Source organism: Phocoena phocoena, chromosome 2 (assembly GCF_963924675.1).
Source record: "Phocoena phocoena chromosome 2, mPhoPho1.1, whole genome shotgun sequence".
Lineage (NCBI taxonomy): Eukaryota > Metazoa > Chordata > Mammalia > Artiodactyla > Phocoenidae > Phocoena > Phocoena phocoena.
This window is the reverse complement of record NC_089220.1, coordinates 90,814,457-90,839,020: the sequence shown is the minus strand read 5'-3', so window position 1 is coordinate 90,839,020 and position 24,564 is coordinate 90,814,457. Positions and strand designations below refer to the sequence as shown.

The window sequence follows — 24,564 nt, the reverse complement described above, 5'->3', positions numbered from 1 at the left end:
ATGCAGAGTTACCATCATCCTTGCCTTTTGCCTCTTTGCCTCTTTTCCTCTAATATGCTCACCCACAATCGTGGCACCCTAGGGAGGAGTGAGGAATGTGCAGGCTAACCATGACGCATGTGCCTCTCCAAGATTGTGTAGCTGTTTCTATATTGCTTAGGGAGAAGGAGCCGAGATTATAGCTTAAGGAGAAAGAGCTGAGGTAAGTGGTTCTCAAACCTTAGTGGTCTGTGAACTTCAGGAACTTGTAAGAATCAGATTCCTCGTCACCAGAGACTCTAACTCTGGCCTTGGGCCTAACGAATCTGCACTTTAACAAACCCACAGGTGATTTTCATTCTGACACAGGTGGTCAACAGACCACATTTTGAGAGCAGACACTTCAGCTCTCCTGCTGGCTGTCAGGAGATGTAAAGACAGGTGGCAGCTGGGGGACACAGTGGGCTTAGACAGTATTGGGTGGGTTGGAGGAAGGCTTCGGTTGGATGGATTTCCCACATTCAGATTCAAAGAAGAGATTAAAGTCCAAAGCCCACCTCAAGTCCTCAAAGGCCCTCCACACACAGGATTTCTCATTTCCTTCTTAGACAGACTCCAGTATTCCCAAATGGGGTATTAAACATAAAACAGGTAATGTCTCAAGCTCAAAGGAAAACCCTATGAGTAATCAGAATTCTTTGGCTTTCAGTAAGAATAAGAAAACTACAAACCAATAAGAATGAACGCCATGGCTATAACAAAAGTGAGAAAGTATCCTCTCAGGGGCTCATTGTTTTTCCCATATCCCTTTGCAAAGAACTGCAGGGCTTTGTAGATGTTGTCCTTGCACAGAGCCTAATGGAAAAGAAGAGGAGAAATTCGTCATTTATATCTATGCACAGTCATTTTCCCTGGGTGATTCTAACAAGATTTGGGGAAAGACGAAGTGATACATAATGTGAAGCACAAGTTAACACTGCAGTTTATCATTCTTTATATTATTTGTATTGATCTTGACTATGTGGCAGACACAGCGTTGGAGCCAGATGCAAACATTAAACTGCTTCAGAAAGCAATAGAAAATGATTGCCGGTGAGAATGGATATTTCAGCTTGATCCGTGTTCAGTGGCAACAGAAGGAGGGGAGAAGCACATGCCCTTGTGTCTTTGTCACCTGGAAAACTTTGGGTGCGCTGACGAGGGAGGCCAGGGCTGAGGAGAGTGTTGCAGAAAAGATGCCAGCAGTGATGAGGGGGCCAAACCCTGACACCATGCTCATGACCTTGAGGAGAGAGGTTCAAGTAAGGAGACTCATCCAACAGAGAGTTAAAAAAAAAAAAAAAATTTAAGCCAAAATTTTATGCAGATGCTTCCCTTTCCACTTTCTGTGATTTGGAATCTCTTTAATAAGCTAATTGCTTCTAATCATATATTTTTTCCCCTGCTTCATTCTCAAGTTCTTAATAATTGTTTTTTCAAAATGGAAATGGCTTTGTTATTGTTTGTTCTGTTTTTTTAAATAAAAATAACAAATGCTCACCACAATACATCCAGAAGATACTGTAAAGAATAAACAGGGAAATGATTTCAAGGATTTTGACAACATGTTCCCCCTCTGTCCTTTCCGGGCATCTGTTTCTTGGACAATGGGAAATTCTATTCAGCAGAAAGTGGTATTTTAATAAGGTTTGAGGAGGGACCCAGCTGTTTACCAATCTTTTTAAAGGCATTAGCCTTTCTTGTTCTTCCTGCACATAGAGGCTTTTCAAACCTTTGCTTTTTCTGTGCTCATTAAACATAATTTTAGATCTGAGACATATGAGATTCTATCAATTTAAGTTATATTTTGGAATAATGACTTCAGCTGAGTTAATTTCTCTTTGTTGGTTGTTAAACTAGATGAATGAAGCCTTCACGACAAATTTGCTTCTCCCTCTGCTCACCAATCATTCGGACAAATTAATATGTTTTAAGTTCCACAGTTTCCCCAACTTCCCTTGTTCCTTCCCCCTCACTTACCTCCCCGCCAACTGCCACTCACAATTTCCCTCTTGGCTTTGTCCTCCACACACTCCAGGACCACAGCAGAGGCTTTTCCTGAGCTGAAGCCCAGGCATGAAATGCATTCCTAGTGCTAGCTAATCAAAGTCTCAAATTCTCTCCATCTCCCCACCAGGAAATCTTACACAATTGATTGGAAGATGCATAATGGCGGTGGTAATCTTTCCCTGGTGACGCAATTCATACAACTGTCTGTTCTCTCCCCACCACAGTGAGTGTAACCACATAATGAATGCCTGTATGACTCCCTTTCCTCCCACATGAATTGTTCCTTGCTGAATTCGAAACAGTCAATAACCAATGTGTTGCGGGAGTCAGAAGTTTCATTATACATGATGTTCTAAAAATGGAAGCAGTAGCAATAAACATTATTATTTTTTGAGGTTCGAACCTGGAAATTGTTCATCAGCCCATACTGACATGGTTCATGTCGACATCTTGAGAAGTCGTAGCCTAACCCACAGGCTGCTGAACCATTGCAGCTCATCCCAGAAATGATGGTGTCATTCACGCTCCCGGTGGCATCTCGGACCACACAGGCCCCTGGGAAAACAACGAAGACTTGTCATTTCTTTATATGAAGGGTTCTGCTCCCTTAAGGTTTTTCTTCTGAAAACATACTTAGTTTACTTTGACCTATCCTGTCTTCATTGTCAACACTTCCTCTGACTGGTATGTGGAAGTTCCCATCCTCTGAGGCCTGGGAGTGACCCCTATCTCTAAGAGGTTGCCGCTTCCACTGCCTTGGGTAGTTTAAGTCCTAGCTTTTTGCCTGCCTCTGGAAGACACTTGGGATTGAGACTCCCTTCCTTTCAGCAGTGCTTTGCACATAATATTGATTCAATTCAAATTTCTGGGTTAGTGCTACTGATTGGGAGTTTTTCAGATAGAAGAACTTATTTTCTCATCTGTGAGAGACCCAAGGGTTGACATTACTGAATTCTAGTGATTAGGAGAACTGAGCTCTTATTTTCAACTAATGATTTTCCTTGCATAACTTTTTTTTTTTTTTGTGGTACGCGGGCCTCTCACTGCTGTGGCCTCTCCCGTTGCGGAGCACAGGCTCCGGACGCGCAGGCTCAGCAGTCATGACTCAAGGGCCCAGCCGCTCCGCGGCATGTGGGATCTTCCCGGACCGCGGCACGAACCCGTGTCCCCTGCATCGGCAGGCGGACTCTCAACCACTGCGCCATCAGGGAAGCCCTTTGCATAACTTTTTTAAACCATTATAATTTTACTTATACAATTTTAATTGTTTAAATGATACAGAAAATATTTTGAGATAAAATATTAAGATTTCCTAGGTAATATTCATGGTCAAATAACATCCTATCAAATATTTATCTCAGTCTATTCTATTATTTTTATACATTTGGGTATTTCTGTTATTTTCCATTACAAACAATACTATGAACATCTTTGCACATAAAATCTTTCTTCTGTAATTCAAAGCATTTCTCTAGGATAGATTCCCTAAAATGAGTTATGAACTTTTTAAAGATTCTTGATATATATTTTAATCACTGACTGTTATTATTAATTTTTCTGTTATCTCACCATTATGTATTTGATGGGATTATTGAAAGGTATGAAGATAGGTGTGAGATATGTGTATATATATATATATATATATATATATATATATATATATATAAACTTTTCTGAACTACCTGAAGGATAAATACTTTGCAAACTAAATGCCAGTCAATGAAACTGTTCATTTTGCTTTTCAGTCTCCAGGCAGGGTGAGTTCTCATTCCTTGCTAATTATTTTAAGAGACGTCCCAGCAACAGATACTAATGGGAACCCTCAATTATAGTCATGGAATTCCTGCTCTTTGAATCTGGGAAAGACTTAAAGCTTGTAGAATCTTTTAGTTGAAAGAGCCATTTAAAATAATCAGTGCAGGAATCCTTTTTCTGTAGCCCTGAGAAGTGGCCTGCCAGCCTCTGCTTAAATACTTGAAAGTGTGGATGTTGGTTACCAAGCGAAACTATCCATTTCAGATTTTACCTTTTTGCATTGTTCATTTAGTTGAGCTGACTTTTTAAAATCATGTGTTTTAACTTCTGCATAGTAGAACTTCCCAAATTCCTATGAAGCCAAGCCATGAACCATTATTTGCTCTAATGACAGGCCCAGGACCCCATGACTGTCCTTTTCTTACCCTGGAAAAAGTATAGGAACACAGATTTTTCTACCCATAAGAAGCAATAAAGGAGAAGAATCTCTGAAGTCAGGTCTATTCCTTTACTCATTTCTTCCTCCTTACTTTGTGTGAGAAAGAAAAACCATTTGGGAAATTTAGGTGATTTCAAGGTCATTAGAAAATGTGTCGATTTCCTAAAGCACTGGAATAAAATCTCTTTGCATGTAACTAAATTTGGAAATGTCACAACAATACAATTAATAACATTATCCAATTTCTTGAAATAAGAGACAGTGAGAGAAGAAAGAACCTAAGTTAATTGTTTTGTTTTTTTCTGAAGAATCCAACTCCAGATATATGTACTTTATCAATTTCCTTTATAGTAAGCAGAGGACAATTAGGATGTGCCCTTTTAAATGGCCATCTGGGCTTCCATAGTGGTCCAGCCTGGAGCTGTATTCCTGAGTGTGCACAGAAAAGTTTTCTTCTCTGAATGTTCCACATTCCTTCCTCTCCAATAATGGCATAAGCTTGAGGTGACCCCCAACCAGGAGGAGGTGTGGCTGCAGGCAGCACATGGAACAAAAGTCAGCTTAAGAAGAGGAGGCACGACAGTCTCTAGGTCCATCCACCTCACTACAAATAACTCAATTTTGTTTCTTTTTATGGCTGAGTAATAAGACTGTCATACAGAGTGAAGTGAGTCAGAAAGAGAAAAACAAATACTGTATACTAACACATATATGTGGAACATAAAAAAGGTTCTGAAGAACCTAGGGGCAGGACAGGAGTAAAGATGAAGACGTAGAGAATGGACTTAAGGACACGGGGAGGGAGAAGGGTAAGCTGGGACCAAGTGAGAGAGTGGCATGGACATATATACACTACCAGTTGTAAAATAGATAGCTAGTGGGAAGCAGCTGCATATAGCACAGGGAGATCAGCTTGGTGCTTTGTGACGACCTAGAGGGGTGGGATAGGGAGGGTGGGAGGGAGACGCAAGAGGGAGGGGATATGGGGATATATGTATATGTATAGCTGATTCACTTTGTTATACAGCAGAAACTAACACACCATTGTAAAGCAGTTATACTTCAATAAAGATGTTTAAAATAAATAAATTTTAAAAAAAGAACAGCAGGCAAATCCACATATTTTATGCTCACTGAGCGATGTGGGAGCTGGCTGCCCACACTGCTGGCAGCTGGGTCTAGTCTGATTGCCTGCCAATTGGTGACAGTGACATTTCCATATTAGGGACAGCAGTGCAAGGAGGAGACACAGTCATCAATTCTGTATCTTGTGTACTTTCCTAAGGCTTTTGTCATTGTTGTTTTGTATTTTGGGCTTCTTTTCTCTTACTCTGTTCCTCACCTGCCTCCTAAAGGCAAGGGAGGAGGATGCTGGAGATGGTGGCTTCCCTGGCAGTGGAAACATCACCTAGAGCAGCAAAATGGGATCCTTTCTGTGTTCGGGTAGAATGACAATCTGATTACCTCTACTCTATCCCTGACCGACACTTGTGTTACAGCTTAATTGCATTCAAACTCCTAGAGCATCCAAGAAGGGAATTAAAATTGTTGCCTATTTAAAAAATTTCAACTTATGTTCCATGGAAAGCCCACGTGACATGAAAACCAACTGGACCCCTTGTAATTCTGGCGTTCTGACACCAGAGACATACAACTTACCGACACAAATAGCAACTCCTATGTAGGCGACAGTGGTGATGAAGATGGCCAGCATGGTCCCTCTGGGGATAGCATCTTGGGGATCCTTTGAAAAAATAACGTGGAGGAATGAGGAGATAGAGTGGAATAAGAAACAGACATCACTTGGAGTTAGTTCTGTATTTTGAAAATTTTAGGCTACCCTTCCTGAGGCGAGGTCTAAAGAAAAAACCAAGCAGATGGCAAAGTGGTGAGCTCCAGTTCTTTTTGGACAAAGGCAGGGTGTTTAGAGAGAATAAAGAAATCTGTATAACTTTGTGCTGCACAGAAGAGATTTATGACTGTCCAGGAGGGAGTTTCTATAGAAAAGTGGACTGGTTGGGTCACCACTGCCTTCCCCTCCCCTTTATCTCCTGTGAATTTCGTGCAGATGTATCAGACCTTAAAGTATTAGGGGGGACACACAAACATACCCGGCACATTGACGATATCTGTGTGTGTATTTGTTTTGTACTAAGCTTAGGCTTACTTTAAAAAAAATTACTTTTGACTGAGCAAAAAGGTGATCTGCTAAATTCTCCAATCCCTCAAATCTCCCATTTGGAATCTAGTTCAGGAAGAACTACAATGGGAGATATTAATTTCCATAAGCAGGCATAAAGAAAGAGGCAAATTTAAGCTTATACCAGAAAATAGGCTTTTCTCTTGCCCATAAATATATATAAATTCACTGAGCTGAGCTCGCATCATGTATAATATACCACTTTATATCCTATTTTGGGGGCTAAATCATATAATGATCAATTTCCAAGCAGCATAACTTCTAAATAATAGAATTCAACTTAACAGGGATTATTAAATAGAGATTTCAGTGTATTCATTGCTTATAAAAGACAGTGCTGGCATATAGTAGGAGTCCATAAATACCAAATTGAAGAAAGCACAATCTCAGTAGACGTCAGTTCCCCCACCAGAGGACATGAGGCTCATCGATACAACTGAGCAATCAATGCAGTCAAGGTCTGAGTTTTGTGTTTTGTTAACTTCAATCTGCTGATGAAATCCATCAGAAAAATCAACTCATGGTGAATGCAGACACAACCTGACAGCTGGAAATGTTAACTAAACCAAGCAAATCTACCCCCACAGGGGAGTAAGCCAGCCCTATGGAGCCACTCTGTAATTACTCATTCCTTCCCATCCTTGTAGGAATATCTGCACACATGGTTTGTTCGGATACAGACATATCCAACCTCTTCATTCCAAACTACTGTCTCAAAGAGGATGTGGCAAGTGTGTGTAACTGAGTAGCACATGGAAGGAAGAAGAAGGCAAGCGTGGCTGAAAGCGACTCCACTCAATCTCATTCACGGTATGTTCAAGTTTTATTTTATTGATTAAGGATTTCTTGGGATCTGAGTGAAATGTGAAGAACTGATGTTAAGTGGGAAGAAAGGAAAAGAGGTATGAAGATGGACAGCAGTCTTATACCTAAAATACGAACACTTAGTTTATGTTTAGAACTATCTGCTACAAGCTCTAAATTTACTTATTTAGGACTTCACACGAGGGTCAAACTTGACCTGATATAAATCGGGATGTCAGTATCTTAATGTCTGGTCATATACTCACGTTGTCTGCTCTGGATACATTTCCCCTAGACAGGGCTCAGGACATAGATTCTTAGTTTTCACTCTAAATGTTAATTTTCGTCCCTCAAGCAGTAACCCAAAAGCTCACCTTCCTTCACCTTTCTTTATTAAATATTTTCAGAGTGCAGTCTACTAGATTGCTGCTGGTTGAGTGTCAACCATATCCTAGTCTTATATCTCTGAAACTGCATCTTAACTGTCCTGATTAGACCTGGGTACCTCCCAAATCCTCTCCCAGGCACATATTTACAGATCATCAATACTGTGTTAACAAATAGAAGGTTCAGGGTGGGAACCTTGTAGCATCCCCTTGTGCTAATGCTTGTTAACTGTCACTGGCAGCCTGAAGAGCCATCTTGAGAAGGATTCTGAGGCTGTGAGCAGAGGTAGAGTCTTGCATACCCTCATAGTGTATAAACAATACATGTTTACTAAGTTGAACTGAATCTAATATGTTCTAGTTTCACTCTCAGAAAGAAATATTATCTATAAGTTCTGAGGCTTCCTTGCCACTTCCCAACACGTGGTCACCTCTCAGTCCTTAACATGCTTGACCACTCTGGCTTTTGATCATGTTAATTATTACTTCTCATAGCATTCTCCTCTCTTGACTTTCTCTTGAGTTCACCTACCTCTTAGCTCTTTCTTTTTCTTCTCTGTGGACTCCTTTTCTACCATTTATATTTTGAATATCCCCTGGGTGCTACCTTGGTCTGCTGCTCTCCTCCTTCTTACCCAGATCTGGATGGACTCATCCATGCCGTGGCTTCCAGTCCTGGCCTAGTTTCTTTCCAGAGCTCTAGACTTGTAAATGTAGCTACCCATTAGACATCTCACCTCTGCTGTCCTTCCGCCATTTCAACCCCAATGGCCAAATCTGAGCTTCTATTCACCATGGAATCAATTCACTAGGTTACAGCCAGTATGAAAAGAATACAGTAGAAAGGAACTGGTGTGAAAATATCAGGAGACATCATTTGTAATAAAGTATTGAACTGTTTGGAGAAATTTTTGCATGTAGGCACTTGGTTGTGATATATAATGTTTTCCTGCAGCAGATCATAGTAAAAAAAAAGAAAGCATCCTTTCCATTTCCTCTCCTAACTCTAACCAAAGCTGACCACTTTGATCCATTTTCCCTGCCATGGCCTTAATTCAGGCTCATGTCATCTCTTCTCCAGACTACTGTGATATCCTCTAACTGATCTTCTGCCTCTGGTCTCCCTACCTATCACCCCCCCCCCACCCTCTAATCCATCCCTCACAAGCTGCTAGCAAACTCTTTAAAATGAGTATCTAATCATGGTACTCTCTGATCTAACTTCCTTAGTGTCTCTAGCTAGTTGTGGGATAATATCCAAACTCCAATGTCAGTAGTTTAAAGGATTTCTGAGTTCTCCATGACAGTATACAGTAATGTATGTGCTAAAAGTTAAACTTAATTGTAAAATCACCAAAGTATTTTTAAATAGAAAAAATGCAACTTTTTACAACAATATTATGACCACATGTGCCCTAAAAATCATGATAGGACATCTTTACATGTAAACTCCTTTTCTTTACAATGTAAACTCAAAATCAGAGGTTTCTCAGTACAGATTGATAGATAAATAAAATTCTTTACTAATACAGCAATCCTAAATCAAGTTAACACTTATCTTGGGATAAAGGAATTCTAAGCCTTGCCTTTTTTTTAGATTGGGATATCCTCTAGTTCTTTGCTTACTCCCAGAGTGCCTAGGACACATAGAAGTTCCTTTATAAATACGTTTATTAATATATTGATGAAAAGATTTTACTTGCATACCCCACTCCACACATAAAATCATTTCCGTCAGCAGCATCTTTCTCTGAGCCTGTTTACGGTCCTTGTTTACTGTTCCAAATGTCCCTCCCTTCTTTGTCCTATTGATGAACTCCTATTCATCCCTTCAAATCTGGATTGAGTGTCCCCTCCTCTGAAAGACTTCCCTTACTTCTTTGGGGACAGGCAGTTACTGTTTCATCTTTCCCTTGCACAAGATTTTGTTCTTGTTTTTTTATGACCCATATAGAGTTAATCTGTCTCTCTCTCAGACCATGAGCTCCTCGAGAGAAGCATCAAGCAAGCTCTTCTTCACTCCTCTGGTGCCTGGTATAAGTAATACGTGTTGGTTGAGCTGAACTGACTACTAAGCATCTAATAATAAAAACTTGTTTCTGAGGCGTCTAAAGAAAGCACAATATTTTTTCATTTAAATGTGGTCTTACAGTTTAGAGAAATGTCTATCAGTGACCTCTGATACTTTTCCAAATCGGAGAAACCAGAAGCTCAACATCCAGAGCTAAATTTGGCCAAGCAGTACTGCTTACAACTTGAATCATTTTGAACAAGTTATTTAATTTTTCTGAGCCTTAGCATACTATTTTTTTATGCCATATCTCTGCTCAAGAATTTCCCATGGAGAGACCTTCAAGATGGCGGAGGAGTAAGACATGGAGATCACCTTCCTCCCCACAAATGCATCAGAAATACATCTACATGCGGAACAGCTCCTTCAGAACACCTACGGAACGCTGGCAGAAGACCTCAGACCTGACCACCTAGAGGGGTGGGATAGGGAGTGTGGGAGGGAGGGAGACGCAAGAGGGAAGAGATACGGGAACGTATGTATATGTGTAACTGATTCACTTTGTTATAAAGCAGAAACTAACACACCATTGTAAAGCAATTATACTCCAATAAAGATGTTAAGAAAAAAAAGAAAGAAACTCCCCACATACCTGGGTAGGCCAAAAGAAAAAACAGAGACAAAAGAATAGGGACAGGACCTGCACCTCGGGGAGGGAGGGAGCTGTGAAGGAGGAAAAGTTTCCACACACTAGGAAGTCCCTTCACTGGGGGTAGGGTGGGAGGGAAGCTTCGGAGCCACGGAGGAGAGCACAGCAACAGGGGTGCAGAGGAGAGATTCCCATCCAGAGGATTGGTGCCGACCACGACTCAGCAGCCCGAGAGGCTTCTCTGCTCCCCCGCCGGGGTGGGCACGGGCTGGGAGCTGAGGCTTGGGCTTTGGTAGGATCCCAGGTAAAGGACTGGGGTTGGCTGTGTGAACACAGCCTGAAGGGGGTTAGTGCGCCACAGCTAGCTGGGAGGGAGTCCGGGGAAAAGTGTGGAGCTGCTGAAGAGGCAAGAGACCATTGTTTCGGGGTGCGGGAGGAGAGGGGATTCAGAGCACCGCCTAAACGAACTCCAGAGACGGGCGCGAACCGCGGCTATCAGCACGGACACCAGAGATGCGTGTGAGACGCTAAGGCTGCTGCTGCAGCCACCAAGAGGCCTGTGTGCAAGCACAGGTCACTCTCCACACCTCCCCTCCTGGGAGCCTGTACAGCCCGCCACTTCCAGGGTCCCGTGATCCAGGGACAACTTCCCGGGGAGAACGCACGGCATTCCTCACGCTGTTGCAACGTCACACTGGCCTCTGCCGCTGCAGGCTCACCCTGCATTCCATACCCACCCCCCTCCCCCGCCCCACACACACACCCACCCCTGGCCTGAGTGAGCCAGAGCCCCCTAATCAGCTGCTCCTTTAACCCCGTCCTCTCTGGGTGAAAAACAGACACTCTCAGGTGACCCACACACAGAGGCAGGTTCAAATCCAAAGCTGAACCCCAGGAGCTGTGGGAACAAAGAAGAGAAAGGGAAATCTCTCCCAGCAGCCTCAGGGGCAGCAGATTAAATCTCCACAATCAACCTGATGTACCCTGCATCTCTGGAACACCTGAATAGACAACGAGTCATCCCCAAATTGAGGCGTTGGACATTGGGAGCAACTGTACACGTGGGGTTTGCTTTCTGTACCTAATTTGTTTCTGGTTTTATGTTTATCTTAGTTTAGTATTTAGAGTTTATTATCATTGGTAGATTTGTTTATTGATTTGGTGGCTCCCTCCCCTTTTTTTATATATATATATAGATTTTTTTTTCCTTTTTCTCTTTTTCTGAGTGTGTATGTGTATGCTTCTTTGTGTGAGTTTGTCTGTACAGCTTTGCTTTTACCACTTGTCCTAGGGTTCTGTATGTCCATTTCTTTTTTATTACTTAAAAAAATTTTTTATTTTTAATTTAAAAAATTTTTTATTTCAATAAATTTATTTTCCTTCCTTTCTTCCTTCCTTCCTTCTTTCTTTCCTTCTTTCTTTTCCTTCTTTCCTTCTCACCTTCTCTCCTTCTCTCTTCCTTCCTTCCTTCCTTCCTTCCTTCCATCCTTCCTTCCTTCCTTTCTTTTTCTCTCCCTTATCTTCTGAGCGGTGTGGCTGACGGGGACTTGGTGCTCCGGCCGGGTGTCAGGCCTGTGCCTCTGAGGTGGGAGAGCCGAGTTCAGGACAGTGGTCCACCAGAGACCTCCTGGCTCCATGTAATATCAAACGGAAAAAGCTCTCGCAGAGATCTCCATCTCAATGCTAAGGCCCAGCTCCACTGAACAACCAGCAAGTTATAGTGCTGGACACCCTATTCCAAACAACTAGCAAGACAGGAATACAACCCCACCCATTAACATAGAGGCTGCCTAAAATCATAATAAGTGCACAGACACCCCAAAACACACCGCCAGATGTGGACCTGCCCACCAGAAAGACAAGATCCAGCCTTATCCACCAGAACACAGGCACTAGTCCCTTCCACCAGGAAGCCTAGGCAACCCACTGAAGCAACTTTAGCCACTGGGGACAGACACCAAAAACAACGGGAATTATGAACCTGCAGCCTACAAAAAGGAGACCTCAAACACAGTAAGATAAGCAAAATGAAAAGACAGAGAAACACACAGCAGATGAAGGAGCAAGGTAAAAACCACCAGACCAAACAAATGAAGAGGAAATAGGCAGTCTACCTGAAAAAGAATTCAGAGTAATGATAGTAAAGATGATCCAAAATCTTGGAAATAGAATGGAGAAAATACAAGAAATGTTTAACAGGACCTAGAAGAACTAAAGAGCAAACAAACAATGATAAACAACACAATAAATGAAATTAAAAATTCTCTAGAAGGAATCAATAGCAGAATAACTGAGGCAGAAGAATGGATAAGTGACCTGGAAGATAAAATAGTGGAAATAACTACCACAGAGCAGAAGAAAGAAGAAAGAATGAAAAGAATTGAGGACAGTCTCAGAGACTTCTGAGACAACATTAAATGCACCAACATTCGAATTATAGGACTCCCAGAAGAAGAAGAGAAAAAGAAAGGGACTGAGAAAATATTTGAAGAGATTATAGATGAAAACTTCCCTAATGTGGGAAAGGAAATGGTCAATCAAGACCAGGAAGCAAAGAGAGTCTCATACAGGATAAATCCAAAGAGAAACACACGAGGACACATATTAACCAAACTATCAAAAATTAAATACAAAGAAAAAATATTAAAAGCAGAAAGGGAAAAACAACAAATAACATACAAGGGAATCCCCATAAGGTTAACAGCTGATCTTTCAGCAGAAATTCTGCAAGCCAGAAGGGAGTGGCAGGACATATTTAAAGTGATGAAAGGAAAAATCCTACAACCAAGATTTCTCTACCCAGCAAGGATCTCATTCAGATTCAACAGAGAAATTAAAACCTTTACAGACAAGCAAAAGCTAAGAGAATTCAGCACCACCAAACGAGATTTACAACGAATGGTAAAGGAACTTCTCTAGGCAGGAAACACAAGAGAAGGAAAAGACCTACAATAACAAACCCAAAACAATTTAGAAAATGGTAATAGGAACATACATATTGATAATTAGATTAAAAGTAAATGGATTACATGCTCCAACCAAAAGACATAGATGGGCTGAATGGATAGAAAAACAAGACCCATATATATGCTGCCTACAAGAGACCCACTTCAGACCTAGGGACACATGCAGACTGAAAGTGAGGGGATGGAAAAAGATATTCCATGCAAAAGGAAATCAAAAGTAAGCTGGAGTAGCAATTCTCATATCAGACAAAATAGACTTTAAAATAAATAGTATTACAAGAGACAAAGACGGACACAACATAATGATCAAGGGATCAATCCAAGTAGAAGATATAACAATTGTAAATATTTATGCATCCAACATAGGAGCACCTCAATACATAAGGCAAATGCAAACAGCCATAAAAGGGAAAATCGACAGTAACACAGCCATAGTAGGGGACTTTAACACCCCACTTTCACCATTGGACAGATCATCCAAAATGAAAATAAATAAGGAAACACAAACTTTAAATGATACATTAAACAAGATGGACTTAATTGATATTTATAGGACATTCCATCCAAAAACAACAAAATACACTTTCTTCTCAACTGCTTAAGGAACATTCTGCAGGTTAGATCATATCTTGGGTCATAAATCAAGCCTGGGTAAATTTAAGAAAACTGAAATCATATCAAGTATCTTTTCTGACCACAATGCTATGAGACTAGATATCAATTACAGGAAAAAATCTGTAAAAAAATACAAACACATGGAGGCTACACAATATGCTACTAAATAACCAAGAGATCACTGAAGAAATCAAAGAGGAAATCAAAAACTACCCAGAAACAAATGACAATGAAAACACAATGACCCAAACCTATGGGATGCAGCAAAAGCAGTTCCAAGAGTGAAGTTTATAGCAATACAATCCAACCTCAAGAAGCAAGAAACATCTCAAATAAACAACCTAAACTTACACCGAAAGCAATTGGAGAAAGAACCAAAAAACCCCAAAGTTGGCAGAAGGAGAGAAATCATAAAGATCAGATCAGAAATAAATGAAAAAGAGATGAAGGAAACGATAGCAAAGATCAGTAAAACTAAAAGCTGGTTCTTTGAGAAGATAAACAAAATTTATAAACCATTAGCCAGACTCAAGATAAAAAGGGAGAATACTCAAATCAATGGAATTAGAAATGAAAAAGGAGAAGTAACAACTGACACTGCAGAAATACAAAGGAGCATGAGAGATTACTACAAGCAACTCTATGCCAATTAAATGGACAACCTGGAAGAAATAGACACATTCTTAGAAAAGCACAACCTTCCAAGACTGAACCAGGAAGAAGTAGAATATATAAACAGACCAATCACAAGCTCTGAAATTGAGACTGTGATTAAAAATCTTCCAACAAACAAAAGCCCAGGACCAGATGGCTTCACAGGCGAATTCTATCAAACATTTAGAGAAGAACTAACAACTATCCTTCTCAAAATCTTCCAAAATATAGCAGAGGGAGGAACACTCCCAAATTCCTTCTACGAGGCCACCATCACCCTGATACCAAAACCAGACAAAGGTGTCACAAAGAAAGAAAACTACAGGCCAATATCACTGATAAACATAGATGCAAAAATCCTCAACAAAATGTTAGCAAACAGAATCCAGCAGCACATTAAAAGGATCATACACCATGATCAAGTGGGGTTTATCCCAGGAATGCAAGGATTCTTCAACATACTGAAAGCAATCAATGTGATAAACCATATTAACAAATTGAAGGCGAAAAACCATATGATTATCTCAATAGATGCAGAAAAAGCTTTTGACAAAATTCAACACCCATTCATGATAGAAACCCTCCAGAAAGTAGGCATAGAGGGAATTTACCTCAACATAATAAAGGCCATCTGTGACAAACCCACAACCAACATCGTTCTCAATGGTGAAAAACTGAAAGCATTTCCTCTAAGATCAGGAACAACACAAAATTGTCCACTCTCACCACTATTATTCAACATAGTTTTGGAAGTTTTAACTACAGCAATCAGAGAAGAAAAAGAAATAAAAGGAATCAAATCAGAAAAGAAGAAGTAAAGCTGTCACTGTTTGCAGATGACATGATACTATACATAGAGAATCCTAAAGATGCTTCCAGAAAACTACTAGAGTTAATCAATGAATTTGGTAAAGTAGCAGGATACAAAATTAATGCACAGAAACCTCTTGCATTCCTATACACTAATGATGAAAAATCTGAACGAGAAATTAAGGAAACACTCCCATTTACCATTGTAACAAAAAGAATAAAATACATAGGAATAAACCTACCAAGGAGACAAAAGATCTGTATGCAGAAAACTATAAGACACATGAAAAAAATTAAAGATGATACAAACAGATGAAGAGATATGCCATGTTCTTGGATTGGAAGAATCAACATTGTGAAAATGACTATACCACCCAAAGCAATCTACAGATTCAGTGCAATACTTATCAAACTACCACTGGCATTTTTCACAGAACTAGAAGAAAAAATTTCACAATTAGTATGGAAACCAGAAGACCCCGAATAGCCAAAGTGATCTTGAGAAAGAAAAACGAAGCTGGAGGAATCAGGCTTCCGGATTTCCGACTCTTATAAAGCTACAGTCATCAAGACAGTATGGTACTAGCACAAAAACAAAAATATAGATCAATGGAACAGGATAGAAAGCCCAGAGATAAACCCACACACATATGGTCACCTTATCTTTGGTAAAGGAGGCAAGAGTATACAATGCAGAAAAGACAGCCTCTTCAATAAGTGGTGCTGGGAAAACTGGACAGCTATATGCAAAAGAATGAAAGTAGATCGCTCCCTAACACCATACACAAAAAATAAACTCAAAATGGATTAAAGACCTAAATGTAAGGCCAGACACTATCAAACTCTTAGAGGAAAACATAGGCAGAATAGTCTATGACATAAATCACAGCAAGATCATTTTTGACCCACCTCCTAGAGAAATGGAAATAGAAACAAAAATAAACAAATGGGACCTAATGAAACTGAAAAGCTTTGCACAGCAAGGGAAACCATAAACAAGACGAAAAGACAACCCTCAAAATGGGAGAAAATATTTGCAAATGAAGCAACTGAAAAAGGATTAATCTCCAAAATTTACAAGCAGCTCATACAGCTCAATATCAAAAAAAACAAACAACCCAATCCAAAAAATGGGCCGAAGACCTAAATAGACATTTCTCCAAAGAAGTTATACAGATTGCCAACAAACACATGAAAGAATGCTCAACATCACTAATCATTAGAGAAATGCAAATCAAAACTCCAATGAGGTATCACCTCACTCCAGTCTGAATGGCCATCATCAAAAGATCTATAAACAATAAATGCTGGAGAGGGTGTGGAGAACAGGGAACACTCTTGCACTGTTGGTGGGAATGTATATGGAGACAGCCACTATGGAGAACAGTATGGAGGTTCCTTAGGAAACTAAAAATAGAACTACCATATGACCCAGCAATCCCACTAATGGCCATATACCCTGAGAAAACCATAATTCAAAGAGTCATATACCACAATGTTCATTGCAGCTCTATTTACAGTACCCAGGACATGGAAGCAACGTAAGTGTCCGTTGACAGATGAATGGATGAAGAAGATGTGGCACATATATACAATGCCATAAAAAGAAACGAAATTGAGTTATTTGTAGTGAGGTGGATGGACCTAGAATCTGTCATACAGAGTGAAGTTAATTCAGAAATAGAAAAACAAATACTGTATGCTAACACATATGTATGGAATCTAAAAAAAAAAAAAATAATAATGGTTCTGAAGAACCTAGGGGCAGGACAAGAATAAAGATGCAGACATAGAGAATGGACTTGAGGACATGGGGAGGGGGAAGGGTAAGCTGGGATGAAGTGAGAGAGTGGCATGGACATATATACACTACCAAATGTAAAATAGGTAGCTATTGGGAAGCAGCCGCATAGCACAGGGAGATCAGCTGGGTATTTTTGTGACCACGTAGAGTGGTGGGATAGGGAGGGTGGGAGGGAGATGCAAGAGGGAGGAGATATGGGGATATATGTATATGTATAGCTGATTCACTTTGTTATAAAGCAGACACTAACACCGTTGTAAAGCAATTATGCTGTAATAAAGATGTTAAAAAAAACAAAAAGAATTTACCATGGCACCGCGGTCCTTAATATAACAAATCTAAATGCCTTTATTCATTCACTCAATAAATATGTTTTGAAGCTTTCCTAGCTGTAAGGACACAGCAGTGCACAAATCCAAAGGCAAAGTCCCCACTTTCATGGGATTATATTCTAGGGTAAGCCTCTCTCGCTCAGGTCCCTTCAACGGCCTTTCTCCTTACCTTATAAGGTTACCCAGCCCGTCAAGGCTTCTTCAGTTGAATTGTGAGAGACTCCTTACTGTCCCACAGTTTTCCCATTCCTGTCTGTTCTTTTGTTTTTTCTTCCTGGATACCCTTATATTTTCTGACCGGTTGTCAGTATCCAGCCTTTGCTTTTAGTTCCTGCTCAAAAGTTACTTTGTTGAGAAAATCATCCCTAATGTAATTATTTCTTCATTATTTTTATTTCATAATGAATTTGGACAATGCATTCAGTTTTCATTTATACCTATCTCCTGATGACTCTTGCAAATATTTCTTGTCTTCCAAAGTTGATTATAAACTTATTGAGGTAAAACCTGTGTCTTCTACTTTTTTTCACGTGTGGTAGAGACTATTTATTGTCCTCTAATATACATTTTCACCTTCCTCCTTTTAATACTAGAACCCCCTAAAATTTTATCTGGTGATATAGTTGTCCAACTAGAGATTACATTTCCCAGTCTTCTTTGCAACTAGGTAAGGTCACAGAGACTAAATTCCGGTCAATGGAATGTCAACAGAAGTGACTGTTTGCTCTTACTTCCTTAACCCCCTTCCTATGGACTGGAATGTGATCTTGGAAGTGATCAGTCTTCTTGGACCTTGAAGATGAGGGCAAACCCCAAGGTAATGGTAATACAAGAGAGGTCATCTGGGTTTTCTGGGCTACCTTTGGGCGCAGACCTTTCTTATTCCAGTAGACGGCCTACGGCCTTGAATTTTTACGCACTAAGAAAACAAACTTCTGTCGTATTTAGGTCACTGTTCTTGGCCTTTTATAATACATTGAAACTAATATCCTAACTAATACAATGCTCCTTACAGTACTTAACATAGAATATTATGAGTAGACTGCTAAATAAATACCTATTAAATGAGTGAATGTACCTCTGAATTTAATGACATAAGTATTCAGTAATAAAGTGATTTGGTTTTGTTTTTGTTTTTTCTTGAATATTCCATTCATTATGTGTTTAAAAGAGAAAGGGTGGTTCTGATATATTTTAAAAATAAATTTATTTATTTTTGGCTGCATTGGGTCTTTGTTACTGTGCGAGGGCTTTCTCTAGTTGCAGCGAGCGGGGGCTACTCTTCGTTGCGGTGCGCAGGTGTCTCTTTGCAGTGGCTTCTCTTGTTGCTGAGCACGGGCTCTAGGCACGTGGGCTTCAGTAGTTGTGGCTCATGGGCTCTAGAGCACAGGCTCAGTAGTTGTGGTGCACAGGCTTAGTTGCTCCGTGGCATGTGGATCTCCCGGACCAGTGCTCGAACCTGTATTCCCTACATTGGCAGGAGGATTCTTAACCACTGTGCCACCAGGGAAGCCCGGTTCTGATTTTTTTTTTCACTGAATTATATTCATTTTGTTGGAAATATGACACACTGTCAATATACTCTGTCCTTCTGATATCACTGAATAAGACTTTTGGAAGAACTATCTGGAATAGGATAGTTTGGCAGTAAAATGTATCATTAAAGAGAGAACTTTTAAATAAATAGGAAACCTTACAGAAATCTTACAGTTTTGAAATCTATAGAGAGACATGGTGACTGCTGATGTCTATAGCTCCTTGTCCTGCCCAAGTGCACCATGACCTCGCAGAATTACAAAGCAGAGGAAACAACATACCTCCAAATCTCCCGAGATATTGGCACCAGCAAGAATCCCAGTTGCTGCTGGGAAAAAAATGGCAAAGACAGAGAAGAAGCCTTCACCTTTTGTGAAGCTTGGCCCAAAGTTTTCTGCAAATATTGATGCTGCAACACAAATAATGAGAAAATTATCATGTAGACTTTCTTCACAGGTAGGAGATAAAGTTACATTTGGCTTCTATAGCCCTAAATGCAGTGTCCCTATAATCTAAATGGAATGAGCTTGAAGATATTGGTGTACTGCTGATGAACCTCATGTGAATATTTGCCAAGAGTCAAAATACATGTCAGAAGGTTTTAGATCTCTAGGACATACCCTGAAAAATCAATAATTTTCATGCAAACAGAGACCCATGCTGTCTACCTTCTTTGAATCTAGAAGATTGAAAAAGAAGGAAATGGAAAATTCTCTCATGACCCTACTGGCATACTCACAAATATACCACACAACATTGCCCTACACACACACAGCTACATTCTCACATATATATGCACCTTAATCAGCACACTGCTTTTCTATGCCTTTTTAAAAAGCATTGTAGGAGAAACTTGTGGGTGAGGCTATCTTAGAGGTTTTTGTTGTTGTTGTTTGTTTTCTTTTGTTTGTTTGTTTTTTGCGGTACGTGGGCCTCTCCCTGCCGTGGCCTCTCCCGTTGTGGAGCACAGGCTCCAGACACGCAGGCTCAGCGGCCATGGCTCACAGGCCCAGCCGCTCCGCGGCATGTGGCATCTTCCCGGGCCGGGGAATGAACCCGTGTCCCCTGCATCGGCAGGCGGACTCTCAACCACTGCGCCACCAGGGAAGTCCTTAGAGTTTTTTTTTACTAATGTACTAACCTCCCTGCCCCTGTATCTAGAGTTGGATCTTAGATCCTTATACCAAATTCGCATGTATAGGTGACTATATATATATATTCTCTCTTTGTATATAATACATATATATGGAGAGAAAGAGAGAGAGAGAGAGAGAGAGAGAGGGAGAGAGAGAGAGAGAGAGGGAGGAGCTTTAGTCATAAAATAATAACATCCCACAGGTTGTCACCAAATTATTTAAATGAAAAGGAAACAGGGACTTCCCTGGTGGCACAGTGGTTAAGAATCCGCCTGCCAATGCAGGGGACATGGGTTCGAGCCCTGGTCTGGGAAGATCCCACATGCCACGGAGCAACTAAGCTCGTGCACCACAAGCACTACCAGGCCTGTGCTCTACAGCCCGCAAGCCACAACTACTGAGCCCACACGCCACAGCTACTGAAGGCCGTGCGCTCTAGGGCCTGTGCTCAGCAACAAGAGAAGCCACCGCAGTGAGAAGCCTGCACACTGCAGTGAAGAGTAGCTCCTGCTTGCTGCAACTAGAGAAAGCCCACGTGCAGCAACAATGACCCAATGCAGCCAAAAAATTACTTAGTTTAAAAAAAAAGAAAAAACTTTAAAAAAAGAAAAGGAACAATGTAGAAGAAAAACAAAGAAAGAAAAGGAAGAAAAATATGAACAAAAGAATCTAGGATGATGCAAAAATAAGGAAAGAAAATTTAAAACAAAAATTACAGCAGGAACTGGAAGAAGGGAAAAGAATCAAAAGGAAAAGGATTTGCAAAGCAAACAAGAAAATTTTACAAAGAAAAAGAATCAGGAAGAAAGAAGTGATGTGATATAGAAAGGGAACAAATACTGACAACTGAGTAAATAATGAAGGGAAATGTAAAAAGCCCTCAGCAGTGGATTCTTGAGTAAACTGGAGTGGAAAGATAGGAAAGAGTGGATAGGCAGAGTAGAATAGAAGAGAGAAGTCAAAATTTATGACCAGTGCCATGCCATTATCACAGATGCTATATTAATAACTCCTACAATCTTTTATGCTTGAAAACTTGACAGTGATGCTCAACTAGGTAATGCTATAAGAAAGCAAGGTACAAAATTCTAGCAGGAAGAAAAAATGACTGTGTTTGACTTCAGTGCTCTCAGTGGTTGGACACATTGTCTGAGCTATGTTCTCTTTCTTGTACATGCACTCTAGTTCTATTTCTACTGACAGAGACAACGATGTGTCCAAAGCACTTTAACATCTGCTATCTTACTTGCTTTTCAAAATCCCTTTAGGAAGTTGTTATCATCACCCCGACCTTGGCAGGAAAATCTGAGAAGCAACCATGTCAGTTTGCAGCAGGATTGAGACTCACTCTGGTTCTCCTGACTCCAACCCCAGGCTCTTCCCTGGATCACACTGGGATTCCCGTGGCCGGGGTAGGAATCATGGGGATGGTGATGGGGGCAGTCAATGGAGAACCATTTATTGCAGAGCAAGTTATTTGTCATATGTACCTTGGTAATTAAAGAAACCTCTGGACTTTTTCTCATTGTTGGATGGAATGACAGTTCCAATGAAGAAGTTTGCAATAGCAATGAGAAGAATGATCAGAAGAATCACTTGAGCCTGGAATGACAAAGTAACAGGAGGTCAAATTAGATTTATTCAATGACTTTTTACATAATTATAAAAGTCATAAGTGCCCACTGAAGAAAGACCCTATCTAATAATTCCAGTTAAGATTCTACTATCGAAAGTAGGTAATAGGTGTGTTCTCATAAAATGGCATCTTAATGAGCCTTATTTGGCCTGAGTATAGATGTTACATTTTCAGTGGGTGCATGTGCTTGGGCACTTGAAGGTGACATTTCACGAGCATTTCAAGTACTAAGTGGGTAACTTAGTGCAGTGTTCCTAAGAATATAAATGGAGCCAAAAGATTGAACACTGATAGAGTTGGTTTCTTTCCTAGGCAGAGCACCTATGGATTCCAGTAATAACTGCAGAAGGAGTATGAGAACACAGAATGATGCATAGAATTCCCATGATGCCTAGTGTACTTGACGTTGGGCTACCATACCAGTGTGTGCCCAGCATAAGCGGTCTGCAGGGTTGACCAGCCAAATCACTGTTCTTTAGTCCATCTGACATTTCATAGAGGTTATTGGCTTGGCATTCCCATATGCTGTTCCCTCTGCTGGAAACACACTTTTCCCTATACTTTGCAAAACTGTATCTTTCCTCTCAGCCATTATGTGTTAGTTACCTCCTCAGAGAGGCCTTTCTTGATCACTGAATCTAAACAATAACAGCTAATGTTCACAGAGGGCTTACAATACAACAGATGCACATCTAACTTTACCAATATTCTTTCAGGTAAATAATTCCACCCACAACTGTATGAAGTAGGTAATACTGCTATCATCATTTTAAAGATAAAGAAGCTGAGAAACAGAGAGGTGAAGTAATTTACTAAAGGTCATATAGACATAAACCAGGTTCAACTCCACTCTAACTACAGAGCTGGAGCTCTGAATTCTACCTTCTACTGTCATGAAACTACACTGCCTCCCTCAGGGAATAATCTGACGTATGTTCCCCCTGTTACCTTCTATCTCAGTGCCCTGTTTATTTACTTTATAGCACGTTCACAATTTACCATTCTATATTTACTTGTTTATGTGCTTGTTTATTACTCAGCTCCCCGTAGACCATATGCTCAACTATGGCAGGGATTGTGCCTGTGTGGGTCACAACTGAATATACAGTGCCTAGCAGAATGCCCAGCACATGATAAGCACTTCGTCAATTTTTGTTTAATGTATGAATGCATCATCTGGAAATAAGTGCCAGGTGGGAATGTTTCCTATTGCCTTATGTAAGTGGGAGGCTTTGGCTATCTTTCCATTTCTGGTGACCACTTGATGTCTCGTTATTGCACCTCCAGGCACATAGGAACATAGGAGTTTCAATTGTACTAGTCACTGTTGAGAGTTACAAAGCAAGCAAAAGACATGCTCTCCATCATTCAGAAATTTACTAACTGATTTACTAATAGTTAAATCCAGATATTCTCTAGTTCCAGGGCTTCTGATGCCCTCAAATTTGCTGCTGGAGTACTGAATTTCAGAGGGGAATGATAGTTTCTGCCTGTTCTTTTCTCCCAACACACTTGCCATTTCTTGTGGGCTTCAGCACTCACAGCCAGCTTGGAAGGGGATACCAGGGTGTGAAGATGGCAGTAATCTTGTTGGCTCCGTTACTGTTACTATAGCATCAAGGGCAAAGCACAGGCCTGATCACATGAGCTGGACTGCCTGGACTTCGTGCTTTGAGGGCTTGGTGTTCCACCGAGCACTGACCTGGCTCCTTTTATCATAGAAAGTAATAATAGCAATTCTTTTTGAATATGGAGTTCCTTCTATTCCTGCAATTTGTTCGGGAAGCTGACTAGCAGTTGTTGGTAATATCATTTTGAGAAATTCACCTTTGCTTCCCATTCCATTCCAGCTACTGAAATTCCCAAAAGAATCACCACTGTGATGGAGCCTATTATCCGGATGTCATTGGTTGGATCCACCATCATCGAATCACTCTCCTGGAACAAAAAAAAAAATCACTAAAATGGTTAGAAGCTTTTTTTGCCTATATGTCTTATTGTAGAATTTAACAGTAAGAAGAGATACCATGCACTAATGTCTGGGGCTACACAGGATAATGGAAAAATGAAATGCTCATAAATTGGAGAAGATAAAGAATCTAAATTAATTTTTTCCTGTGATAATAGGCCTTTGATAGCCAAGGTTAGGAGTTACAAATTTTAGGGATTCATTCTAGGCACAGATTTAAAATCTACTGTAGCACTAAGTAAAAATATGGGTACATACAAATATCATGTTTTGTTTCAGAAGAATGACTAGTTATTTTTATGTGTCAAGGGGAATCTTAGAAGAATAAAAATGAGTGGTTTCCAATGTGAATATCAAAAAAAAAAATAAATGCTACTCAATTAAAGAACAAACTATGAACTATAATCCACTCATTTATTCATCTAATTTTCAAGTAGAGGTACCAATTGAATTCAGTGTCTGCTATCATTACCATGAAAGGAGGACTAGAAGTTAGCTCATATACTAGCTAATTAATGTGTTCACATATATACCATCCAGATGGGGCACCTAAACTAAAAAAGGCCCAGTTTCCCGCAGTGAGTTCTTCTAATGTTTGAACTTTCTTTCCCTTTGGAAATCTATAACCATAATAGTAATATTGCTGCTGACAATAATTCCCATTATCTTTTCTTTCATATTTTACACTCTATTTCATGTACATTATTTCATTTGATCTGTACCACATTTCTGTGAAAGACATAAACAATATTATTAGCCCATACTATAGATTTGAAAAACAAGGTTCAGATGAACAGAGGGACTGGTCCAAAATCTCTCAGCTGGTAAGTGTGA

General features: G+C 40.2%; 1 protein-coding gene across 1 annotated transcript in view; it reads right to left on the bottom strand.

Moving 5' to 3' along the window:
- The window catches only part of SLC12A1 (solute carrier family 12 member 1), a 90,571-nt gene that overhangs the window by 46,958 nt on the left and 19,049 nt on the right, over positions 1–24,564 (bottom strand). Inside the window, exons 6-12 of the mRNA XM_065871383.1 lie at positions 23,589–23,699; positions 21,616–21,727; positions 19,271–19,398; positions 5,882–5,966; positions 2,432–2,583; positions 1,154–1,261; positions 711–834 (exon numbers count right to left, since the gene is read on the bottom strand). Of these exons, the coding sequence (XP_065727455.1) occupies positions 711–834; positions 1,154–1,261; positions 2,432–2,583; positions 5,882–5,966; positions 19,271–19,398; positions 21,616–21,727; positions 23,589–23,699 (820 nt within the window). The remainder of the gene's footprint in view (positions 1–710; positions 835–1,153; positions 1,262–2,431; positions 2,584–5,881; positions 5,967–19,270; positions 19,399–21,615; positions 21,728–23,588; positions 23,700–24,564) is intronic.